Here is a 12289-nt window from a genome sequence, read left to right on the forward strand (position 1 = left end):
TAGGTGGGTAAGATGATGCCTTTGTTACCCAGCTTTTATTAGTTTTCCATTCAGCAAGGCAACTTTAACAAGTTCAGGTAGATCGGATGCAAAATCTTACAGGCAAGTTTGGCAGAAGTGATCATCTATACCATTTCAATCCTGCCAACTTTTCTCATCATCTTTTCTTCCAAAAAAAAAAAAAAATTATTTCTATCTTCATAGTCCTTGCAGAAGGCAAGGCAACCTTGTATACGAGATAAGAAAGTCATGCTCTGCACTAATTTGAAGTGTCTGCCTTTCCTGCAGGTAAACTGTGTGGTGATGCGAGGCTTCAATGAGGATGAACTGCTGGACTTTGTGGATTTCACAAAGGATCTGCCCCTTGACGTGCGGTTCATAGAATACATGCCCTTTGATGGTAAGCAGTCCTGCTTCGAGATTCTTCATGTCATGGAGTGTACCTTGGACATAGATGAATCTGGTTGGTGGTTATTCACCCTGTGGGCTTGTCACTGGAAGTTTTGGTGAGCTCTTTTTGGGAAATAGGAATTGGCTTAAGGTTTATGTTGTATCTTTTGCAGCTTATCTCTTCCCTGGATAAGCTGGAAAAGGATTAGTAGCAGGATTAGATGGGGCTGGGACATGTACAAGGAAAACTGAGATTTGCGGAGAATGTAAAGGTGGTTCTCTGCTAATTAAAAAAAATAAAATCCACAGTTTAAAGTTATCCTGGTTTCGTTAATTCTAGGCAATAAATGGAACTTCAAGAAGATGGTGAGCTACAAAGAAATGCTTGATACAATTAAACAGCAATGGCCTGAACTGGAGAAATTGCCCTGTGAAGCTTCCAGCACAGCCAAGGTGGGGTTAGACAAAGAACATGTGAAATGTGTCCCCATTCTTTTGCTACCCTAACTCCCCAAAATCTCCCAAATTCAGCATTTGTATTTGACAAGCTGTCCTCGTTTCGGGTGGGGTAGAGTTAATTTTCTTCCTAGTAGCTGGTACAGTGCTGTGTTTTGGATTTAGTGTGAGAATAATGTTGATAACATACTCGTGTTTTAGCTGTTAAGTAGTGCTTACACCAGTCAAAGACTTTTCAGCTTCCCATGCTCTGCCAGGTGCACAAGAAGCTGGGAGGTGCATGGCCAGGAGACCCAACCCCAGCTGACCAAAGGGATATTCCGTACCATATGATGTCATGCTCAGCATATGAAATGGAAGGGGAGGGGGTGGGGCAGGGATCATAGCTCAGGGACTGGCGGTGTCAGTCGATGGGTGGTGAGCAGTTGCATCACTTGTTTTTATCCTGGATTTCACTTCTCTCTCTCCTTCTCTTGTTGTTTTCCTTTTCATTACAGTCTCATCATCACCATTATTATTATTATTAAACTGTTCTTATCTCAACCCATGAAATCTTTTTTTCTTTTGCCCTTCCAATTCTCTCCCCCTTCCACCGGGATGGGAGGAGTGAGCTAGCGGCTGTGTAGTGCTTGGTTGCTGGCCAGGGTTAAACCACAACACAAGCAAAGTGAAAAATGCTCAGTGTAGTAAGTCTGGGATTTTGGTCAAAGTGGCTGCAGGTAGTTTGACTCTTGCTAAACAGTGGTCATAGTCTTTACATTTAGAAATACAATGTGTTTACTAGATGCCTCGGTCAGATATAAAGAATGGCAGGCTTGTATCCTGTATTTACACCTTTTGAAACTTGTCAGTCTGTCTGTCTATGACTGCACATTAATGAGCCTAGTGAAACAGTTGTTCAGTGAAATAACAGTATTGCTTTAGAGTATGCAGTGTCGCATTGCAGGATTTCTAGACTACATGAATCTATGGCTCACGGCTGCCTGGGTAAGTACATGCCTACTGGCATCACCTGTTGGTTGATAACTACAAGAGCAAACATTTAACAATTTCGTGAATTTCCAGGAACAGGGCAGAATAGACTGGAACCCCTGGCAAAACTGACTTGTTTTTTTTTTCTCTCATGTGACCTTAGAATTGAAGAAAATCTGTGTTAAAATGTCTTCTGGTCTTTGGGCAAGTGGAGCTTTGAAAATGAGGAGTCTATAATTGGCTCTTTTTTTTCTCTCCTCTGCATTTCTTTAGAGTTATAAGGTGCCACATTTCCAGGGACAAATCAGCTTTATCACCTCTATGTCAGAGCACTTTTGCGGATCCTGCAATCGGCTGAGGATAACAGCAGATGGGAATCTAAAAGTTGGTAGTGAAACATGATTCTCTTTCCTTTTATGCAGCAAAAGTAGTGTTGAAATTCTTCCCTTAAAAGTAGCTGGGATGTAAAGTGGGATGGAAAGATGCATAATTATTACTGACTAATTCCAGTTTATCTATCCTGTATGTACTCTTGTTCAAGCTTGTTGGACTGTTAGGAAGATGTTACATCACCTTTTTTTGGTTTCTCGGTTTTGCTAACATAGTTAACTTCAGCTGTAAAACATGGTTGCAAGGCCAGTAAACATAAACATTTATTTTAATCTTTGATTCAAAATCATCTTGAACATGTGACAAGCAGATGATTTCCCATTAAAAAAGGCTCCAAGCAGCTGTGAGGCCTTGGCTTTTGTGTTCCACATGGATCCTGTCTTGTTTCACCAAACATCTTGCAGCTCTTCTCCTTCAAGAGCAGCCTGTACATTTGCTCAATGGCTGTACAAAAGGGAGGGATAACCATTTCCTGCCACGTCGAAACTGGCAGTTTCTGGGGGAAAATTGAAGTTTTCAATTAAAAATTGGCACTTACACGTTGTCACCTGATATTGACAACAGCTGTGCTGCTGTGTAATGTCAGATGACGGAGGGAGCCCAAAGGCCTAATGAGCTTAGGTTACATAAATGTCCCAGGCTGTCTCTGTGTGTGTACATGAAGAGAGATAAAGAAAACAATCTCCATAAACATTCTCTTTCTTCAGTAGGATAGGCCTCTTCAAAATTCTTTACTCTGAGATTAGTACAAAACACTTGTAAAAGCCATTTATTTTATTCTTTCTCATTTCTCCATTTTTGTTTCATTGGGTTCACTGTAGGTGTGCCTTTTTGGGAATTCAGAAGTGTCCTTGAGAGATCACCTACGGTCAGGTGCCACAGAGGAAGAGTTGGTTCAAATCATTGGAGCAGCAGTGGGCAGAAAAAAGAAACAGCATGCTGGTATGTTTGTTGTACCTGAGAAATAACAGCAGTGACTAAGGAAAATAATGTCCTGGTACTGCTGTGGGATGCATTGACTTGCAGGAGAAAAAAGAAGGAAAAGCTGCATTAACTAAGGAAAGAAATTTCCCATCTGATAGTATTGTCTGGTAGAAAGCTGGTAACATACCAGTCCTGCAGTTACTCCAAAATTTGGATGTCAGTTTTGAGTCTTCTAACCTTGCACAAGAGCTAGAATCCAGACTTTTTTTAAGACTGACTCTTGTCTTCACAGAGATGCAAATACCACTGCTCACTATAACAACAGCAGAGTGTAAAGCTAAGCAAAAATCGATGGAGTTCTCTTTTGTTCTGTTGCAGATTCTGCCATATTACTAGCAGTTGGTTTTGCCTTCTTTTCGTGATGTGTAAAACAATTTTAAAGGAAGCTTTTAAGTCTGAGCGTAGACTGCCTTGCAAAGTACATTGGTCTGACCCAGATAAAGTAGAGCCTTGTAAACATAAGGGAAGGAGTAGAGGGACTGGTTCCTTTTCTTTTAGACCATTCATTTCTGAATTTCTGATTTTGGAAAGTGGGGATGGGGAGAAGAGTGTTTTCCCTTCTAGTAAAGGCATTTTGCCATCAGCAGTATTTACCTGACTGTCTGTCTGTCTTCCAATTTGTGTTAATCCCAGTATTGACCTTGGGGCCTTCTGTGATTGGACTGCTTTGAACTGCAATACTGTTAACAGCGTATCCATAGTTAAATGCTATTGTTAAGAAACAAGGTAGTCCCAAGGTGTTTGAATTCTGTAGTAGGTATGATGTAATTAAGATTATGGAAAGCTTTCTGGGAAAGGGCCCTTCATTGTGATAGACCCATAGTGGCTGGATGCTTGGAGACTGCGGCAGCTAAGGTTTTAAATATACCATATTAGATTCCCCCTCCTCCAGCTCCTTCGGTCTTTATTGAGCTTTGGTTTTCCTAGCATACAGGTTGCACTGTGAAGAGCAGAAAACTAAATATATAAACCAGATGCATTACTTCAAATGTAAAAAAGCTAGGATTTTTATGTGTTCCTTATTTTATTTCTAGGCATGTTTAACATTTCCCAGATGAAAAACCGGCCAATGATCCTGATTGGTGGGTGACAAATCAGTACGTAATAAACATACCATGATTTTGTTTGGGTTTTGTCTGTGGGGGAGCAGAGTGGACTGGGCTTTTAAGTCTAACCTGTGTTTGGTTCTGGCATAGGTTTAAGCAAAGAAATGGGTTTCTTAAAAGGCAGTTGTGGTTAAAATTATGCTGAAGTGGAAGAGGAGGAAAGGTTTAATGTCCCTACCAAGCCTTACCCAATCTTCTGATTGACAGCACTGGCTTTATTTTCTCTAATTTTGAAAGTTCATTACATTTTTCCAAAGGGATCACTAGCATTTTTATCTTACTTCCTGTCTGCTTCCTTTCGTACTTAACAAGAATTGTGTAGTAACTAATAAGGCATTTTCGAGTGAGTTTTATGGAATTGATGCCATATAAATATAAAAGATGTGGAATGGGCTTTTATTTCTCAAATAAGAAATTCAACTTTGATTATAATATATAGAGCCAGTAACGTGACAGAAATGCAAGCTCTTCCATCTCACTACTACTTCACTTCAGAATCTGAAACTTGGCGTTTCATTCTTTTGAAATATCTTGTTACTGCTGCAAAGTCTCAGAACTTAACTGTGAAGACTGTAGTATCTGGCCAGCCCTATGGGCAAGAATCCTTGTTCTTCTTGAGTCTATTGAAGATGGTTGCTAACTCGCTCTCCTGCTTGAAGCGCTGTCCATGAGCGGTGTGGCAGTGCTGGGGTTCTCTTACTGATTTTTCATGCCTCCTTCAGTGTGGTTTTACCTCCTCCATGCCTACGTTTCCCTGTTTTGTAAGGTAGCTGTCTTCCCAAATACCTTTTTTCTTCCTTCGACTTAAGAAATGCTTGCAAGAGTTAGCATTGTGAGATTAATTGAAGGCTGTTCTGTTGTATCAAGAAGTGGGGGAAAAATGCAGCAAGGGTGGAAGAGAGAAACATTGTTTCAAATCCAAACTCTCACCCTCCCATTGATTCTCTGGAGCAGGTCAGCTGCTGTGCAGCTTAAAACACGTTTGTTTTAAAACAGGTACCCTCAGGGAGGGGGAGAGTGACATGCATTAATTTGCTACAGGTGATGTAATAACTGCTCCTTTATACCAAGACCCTAGTGCTTGTACTTCTGTTGCCTTTATTAGGAAATAGGATCTACAGAGGTCTTTTAACACATGTTTTCACTAGGCATATTTTTCACTTGATGTCCCCCTTTAAATGGGGGGAGGGCCATCATTTGATGGTGATCAACATTTTCCATGTTAAGTTGTAAAGTGAATGGATTCAGTGGTGCAAGATTATCTCCCATTTTTTTCTCTTTTTCTATTTGGCTACTGCTGCATCATCTTGTGGGGAGAGAAGACCCTTTGTTTAAAGTGTGTATTGACTTGCTGCACAAGGAAAATTATTTTTTTAAACATGAAAAATACTATATTAAACTCCTGAGAGCTCACCGGGACCTACATAATTCTCCAAGATGCCTTTGAAAGAATCCCCACACTCCAAAGTTAGCATTCATAGTAATGTTTGCATGTCTACAGATCAGATCCATCCAATTTCTTTCTGAAAAGTGCTTAACCATTGTCTGACATACAGTAGAAGAGGCAGCCTGTCCAGGTCCTCCCCAGCTGTTCCCTGTCTGATTAAGTGCTGTCAGTCATCACACCAGTGGAGAGACTGGAGATGAGTGGAGAATATCCCACTGTGACACACAGGGAATCATTAGGAGATTTCCTAATTGTGTTTTGAATGACTTACAAACTTCAAAAAATGCTGGCATGCAAGCGGTCAGTGGGGGGGAGTGTGTATGGAATTAATTTAATGAAACTTAATGAACACTGGAAATTACTAATTGGTTTTACTAGTCCCAGTAAGCCAAACCTGGCTTCTTCCCTGCACTGCTGTTGTCTGATCCTTTACTATATGGTTTGTATCCTATTTCCCATAATCAGAATATTCCTTTTGGCAGGTTGTTCTCCTAACAGGTTCATTTCAGTTATTTTCTCCTTAATTTAACTATCTCTTGCTGCCTTTCCCTCCCTGAGATCGTGCTAGTTGGAAGCTAACACAAACTTCAGGTGCAGTAATAGAATATAAGGAGATGCAGTTTGTCAGATGTTTTCGCTTGTGTTATATCTACTGCTGTAGAAAACCAATATCTTTTTTTTTTTTTTTAGGTATATGAGATGACTAGGTACCACTTTCTTCAAGTGTAGGTTATTAGGAAAAGCAAAGATGCCTTGTGTGCATTACTGTCTCTTGCTGTCTTTTTACTTGCCACTCTACCTGAGCAAACAGTACATCTCTTCCTTGCACCCACCCATGTGTGTTTACCCTGTGGAAATAAATACTTGTCTGCCTTTGCAGTCTAGCTTCTCCTGAAGACAAGACACCTTGCCAGGGGTTTAGTTTAAGCTTTGAAACTAATCAGGGAATCCAGAAGAAAAGAGTACTTTGAGTTCCTGGATTTTAAAAGGAATACTCAGGCCCCACTGTATAAAGAGAAGGAAAGAAAGGAAAAATAAGGACAATCTTTTCTGTGCTCTTCTAAAGCACAGCAGGGCTACACTCAAAACATTTATGTCCATTTAATCCCATTCCTCCTAGTGTAAACATATTACCACTAAACTTGCAGGAATCTCAGTGGATAGGCTATCAGCTGTAGATCAAAAAGGGCCTTTGCCTGAATTTTCATTATTGCAGTGATTTTAAAAAAATCATGCTTGATTTAACCTTCAGTAATGGGCACTTTCAGATCAATGTTTGGAGGGTGTACCCTGGCTGAAAAGGGTGCTAAGTGCATCAGTCTTGTTATAGCAGAGGCTGGGACTAAGAAGAAGGAAGAGATTAGTTGGTTGGTTTTTAAAGAAAGGGAACAAGGGAGCACAACCAATGCCTTGTCCACACTGTGTCTGTTATTGTTATGTGGACAGTCCAAGATGATACCCATAGGTCTGGGCAGCAGAGGTAGCTCAGCAAGGTGCAGAGGGGCCAGGAAGCTGCTTTGATTCAACTGTGGGCAGTCTGAAAACTCGTGAAAAAGGGTGTTCCTGAATACCAGAGCTACTAAAGGAGGTTACTGAGCAAAACCCAATTCCAAGTTTCTCAAAGCAGATCAAAGAGAGCAGGAGCTCCAGAAAAAGAGAAACATGGTTATCAATGAGGCTGTTAAACTAGGGCTTAGCCACTTACCTCTATAGTGCTTTCTCTTTACTTACTTACAAAAATAATCACTACTTTCATGTGCAAAAGACTCCTCCTGTCTTGACACTTGGCATCTAGCCCTGTGCAAATGCCAAAACCAAGGGATTAAACGGTGAAAAGGGGCAGGGGGGCTTACTACCTCTCTGCCAGCTGGGAGCTCTGCCAGCTTGGCTTGGAACATACTTCTGAGTAAAATTAAAATCTATCTGTCAATGAAGGGAACGTGGTTTTTCCAGTGCTTAAACCTCAGCTGTCATTAATGTGGTAAGAGCTGGCAGTAATAAGTGAGGTTCCCATCACAGAACCACCCTCTGAGCTTGTAGACAGTACAGTTGCAGATGCAGTGCTTCTAGTCCCTGCTGTCCACAAGTGCTGGCATGACCCTTCCGTGCCGAAGGAGATGAAAGCAGGAAGTGCAGCCGCCTGTGCTGGGTGGATGGTGTTTGGAAAGGCAGAGTTGAGAATCTAAGAGCAAGAATTTCCTATTAACTCTGCCAGGCTTTTGAAAGACTGGTGCTGGGACAATCTCAAATGGTTGCTGAGATGCTGTGACTTGCTTTTTTTCAGAACTGATGTTCCTATAAGTTTTCTTGGCTGCTGTTTCTCAATAAGTGTTGATACTTTTTGAAAGCAAGTTGTTTCTTCTTGTCAAGGACCTTGGCATAAGTGTTTTGAGTCTTGGGGTTTGTAATAACAAACCAGCAAATGCAAGGAACTGATGAGAGAAGAGAAAGAACTTGAGGAAAAAAAAAGGGATGTTCACAGGCTTATTGAGGTTTCTGTAATACAGAAAATCCTGAGCAGTGCTCTGACAGGGTTCTCAGCTACTGCAGCCTTAGCTTAGCTTTCCAGTTAGTAAGATGTATTCTCATGTTACTTTTTTTGCCCCCCCCCCCAGAGCCTGCATTGATGTCACTCCCACTATGCCAAGACACCCTACAGATTCCCGCAAATTCAAAACAGCGGGGCCACGCATTTAGCCACTGTCTGACTTTGAGAGCAAGTCTACCCAAACAAATGAGAAAAGCATTAATGAAAAATAAGCTTACAGGACAACTTTTCCTGCCAGGATCTCACCCAGAGCAACAGTGGCACATAACAACAGGAATTCCACAAACCCAGCTCAGAGGCTACTGTGTCTTCCAGAAGGACCCAAGCTCCACATTTGACACAAAGTGCCTTGAGATACCTCAAGTTTCTGTGGACTGTCAGTACGAAGAGGCAAGTTCGGGATATGAATGCTGTACCAGGGATTTGGGATCTTGCACTGAGGCACCTCGTTCCTCTGACAACTTGACTCACACTGATGAGGAAGGACGGGCCACAATGGTGGATGTTGGATGGAAGCCAGATTCAAGAAGATGTGCTGTTGCTGGTGCTGTGGTCCGCCTGGGTGAGAAGGCATTTGGGATGGTGAGGCAGAACCAGGTGAAAAAAGGGGATGTGCTGGCTGTAGCCCAAATTGCAGGAATTCAGGGAGCCAAGCTGACCAGCCAGTTGATCCCATTGTGTCACAACATCCCGCTCAACCATGTTGAAGTGTCTCTGAGCCTGGATGAGGCCAGACATGCAGTGGTGATTCGCAGCTCCTGTCAGACCTGGGGGAGGACAGGTGTGGAGATGGAAGCTCTAACAGCTGCCAGCCTTGCTGCCCTGACTGTGTATGACATGTGCAAAGCAGTTACTCATGACATTGTGATAGAAGAGGTGAAACTGCTTAGTAAGACAGGTGGGCAGAGGGGAGACTTCTCAAGGGTCTAGATCATATCCAGACACCTCCAGCCTTCCAGGTGACCACTGTTCATGTTCAGCCTCTTACAGAAATATGTTTGCTCAGCTGGTAGGGTTGGAAAACCCAGCAGGCATATCATACAGCAACCCTATGACTCCAGTTTTGCCTTACCCTGTCAGCTTACTGCTGGGTGAACAGTGGAGCCACTTTTCCCTCTTGCTAAGCATGTGTGTTTTTTCAGAGGACAGACTTCTCAGTGTCCTCACTATAAGCTTGAGCAAAACTTCCTAGTTAACCACAAAAACCTCTGTGGCTTTTTTTTATCTTGCTGTGAAATATCCACAGCTGCTGTCATCACACCATGCAACTGTGAGCTCTGGAAAGTGCTGTTATTTGGCAACTATTTAAGTCAAGCATTAATATTTCAGAATTGTGTCTGTCTCCCTGACCCTCTTAGTTGAATTTAGAAGGTGACAGTGCGAAGAGCATAGCTTGGGAACCTTACCATACAGCAGAGATTACAACGGTGGAACAGCCAGTGTTAGAGGGGCAGCTACCATCTCTTTGCATTGCTTCTGTTTCCCTTGCCTGCAAGTGGGAAATATCCACATATTGGTTTCAAAAGAAAAAAGTCAGCTGCCCAGTTCCCCATAAAACATGATGTAGAAACAGAGGATTTCTGGGTTTACAAGAATTACTTTGCTGATATGAAAGATGCCTTTTACAGTGTTAGAAGCATGTTCCAGCATTTTGATCTTAGCACTCAAATACATTGAGGCCTTGTATCTTCATGCTTAAGGGCTTAATTATGCCACGCAGAGAAGTAGGTGTCAGCTCTCCCTGACTTCAGAAATAGTTGTCACGCCAAGCCCCAGAAGACTCCCAATTTTTTAATTCTACTGTGCATCCTCCTAGTGACCAGCAGCCTGCATAGTCCTGACAGACAAACTTTAACACTAGTAGCCACTTGGAAGAGTAAGGTAGTTGCTGTTGCCTTGGCCAGAGTGTTTTCCTGCATGTTTCTCTAATTTGCTTCTATGAAGTCTTCTGGCCTCAGAGCACTTAAGTGTCCCCATAAATGTACCAGTGACCACTATCATGTAGCATTAAATAGCTTTGATAATTGACTATCCTAGACAGGAAAATACTCAACTGTGTTTTGTTAATACTGATGGATCCTTTTCAAATGTTAACTTAAATGCTGTAAACAGGGTATTTTCAACTTTGGTTTACTTGTTTTCTAGTGGTTAGGGCTAGCGAGAAGTCACATATGATTCAGGGTGCTCCCTCTCCATATGCACAGAGAGTAATAGGCAGCTCTAACAACAAAGAAGCTACTGAAAGAGTGTCTTAAGCTTTGCAAGTAGCCACTTCCCATGAATAAGGCTAAATTACTGTGTCTATCAGTAAAGCACACACCAGTCGTACATCCTGCTCACTTAAAGCCTAAGATGAGGAAGCAATAGGTTTTATTACAACTGTCCTTGCTTATCTTTTATAAATCTCATACACTAGTTACCACAGAAGGCACTTTTTCCATTGAAGGTGAATTAATTTGATTCTTTATTCATGGTCACTGTGAGATAAGGCATATACAATGCTCCACATAGCAGCTACAGCTGAAAGGGGAAGGAGTCTAGAAAGCTTGATCCCCAAACTCCATAAACATTTGTATACCTACATTCAGTGTTGCAGTCCTGATTCCCTTTATACAGATAGATCAGTAATAAGTTAATAATAGGAGCACTCCTGCTCCTTCCCAGGAGTGTACCTAGTACTGCCCTACTGTGCACCAAACCCAGCTGACCCTGCAAATACAGGAGATCTTGTTCATGTGTGGAGCTGCTGTGCCCATAGCACAAACATTTCCCTAGCTCAGCATGGAAACAAATTGTCAGGAAAAGTAAGCATGTGTGTAACCTGCTAAGTTAACTGATTTACACAAGCACTTAACTCCCACCACCATGCACAACACGCCCAGCCCTCCCTGCCTTCACCCAGCCACTAGATAGTTTTCAAAACTAAAAGGAAACTAGACATATGCAGTACTAATGAAGTGATGCTTTGGGGTATGTGGTTCTTTGGCTTCTGAGAAGTTCGTTGTCATGCTGTAAAGCTCACACAAAGGACTCATGACCATGCAAGGGACTACAGAGCACATGCCTGACTACCACGCACATCTTACTACTTACGCACATTTCACTACTTTCTTGGGTTGAGAGTGAGTGGCTGGAGGCTTTGGGCAAACAGCCTTTGGTGTCGTTTTTATGCTCATGTTACAACAGCAAGTGTTGAAACGACACACAATTATAGATAATGAACCAAGCATGAGTCAACAGAACTTTTTGCAAGAGAAATGAGCTGACAGCGCTGTGTGGTGCTGGGTGGGCCACAGGGTAATGTATGTTGATGAACTGACTACTTTTTGGAGGCTTGCTGTTTTTTTGTCCGCAGGATTTTTAATAAATACTAGTTGTAATGGAGTATGTTTTGTATTACTCTGAATACCCTTTTTATTCATTCAGAGGAACATCTATGTTTTAATCCACAAGCTTCTATGAATAATTAACTCAGGACAAGCAACAAGACAGACTTTATAAGTTGCAATGATTAGTTAGTTAGCAATTAGCAAGGGCTCAATCACAGTAACTTATTACTATAAGGACTCGTATTTCTCTTTTGTTGAGTGAACCTCATCTCTATCTGCCTGCTCTTAAACTGAGTAATCCTGTAGGTTTAGCATCATAATTATCATCTCTCATCATTATGCCGGCTTCTCACATGTGCCTGTTCTGAGTCAGTGGATGTGTATAACAGCACTGCTTGTGTTGCAGAGTAACATAAGGAACTGGTGCCTCCAGAGCTCTCCCTCTTAGTCTGAGGGACCAAGCGCTGAAACTGAGGTCTGGTGCAATGCCTGTATAGAAGGCCGTCCCTCTTGAATCACTAATATGTCAAAGGGAAATTTCCTTCTGATCCATCTGAACTTCCAGGAAAGCTCTCATTTCTTCTACTATCCAGAAGGCCTGTTCCTACCTGAGGAAGTTTAGTTGGTTGAGCTGTTCACTGATCAGCCACACTCTGCAGCTGCACAG

General features: G+C 42.0%; 1 protein-coding gene across 2 annotated transcripts in view; it reads left to right on the forward strand.

The window, feature by feature from the left end:
- The window catches only part of MOCS1 (molybdenum cofactor synthesis 1), a 32763-nt gene extending 21086 nt beyond the window's left edge, over positions 1-11677 (forward strand). The window contains exons 6-11 of one of the 2 annotated variants that reach the window (XM_075089127.1): positions 289-400; positions 731-843; positions 2092-2202; positions 3030-3150; positions 4227-4289; positions 8361-11677. In XM_075089127.1, coding sequence (XP_074945228.1) covers positions 289-400; positions 731-843; positions 2092-2202; positions 3030-3150; positions 4227-4282 — 513 coding nt within the window. In that variant the 3' untranslated portion in view covers positions 4283-4289; positions 8361-11677. The remainder of the gene's footprint in view (positions 1-288; positions 401-730; positions 844-2091; positions 2203-3029; positions 3151-4226; positions 4290-8360) is intronic. The other variant, XM_075089126.1, reaches the window with a different exon arrangement.
- The last annotated feature ends 612 nt before the right edge of the window (positions 11678-12289 follow it).

This window comes from Phalacrocorax aristotelis, chromosome 3 (assembly GCF_949628215.1).
Source record: "Phalacrocorax aristotelis chromosome 3, bGulAri2.1, whole genome shotgun sequence".
Taxonomy (NCBI): Eukaryota; Metazoa; Chordata; class Aves; order Suliformes; family Phalacrocoracidae; genus Phalacrocorax; species Phalacrocorax aristotelis.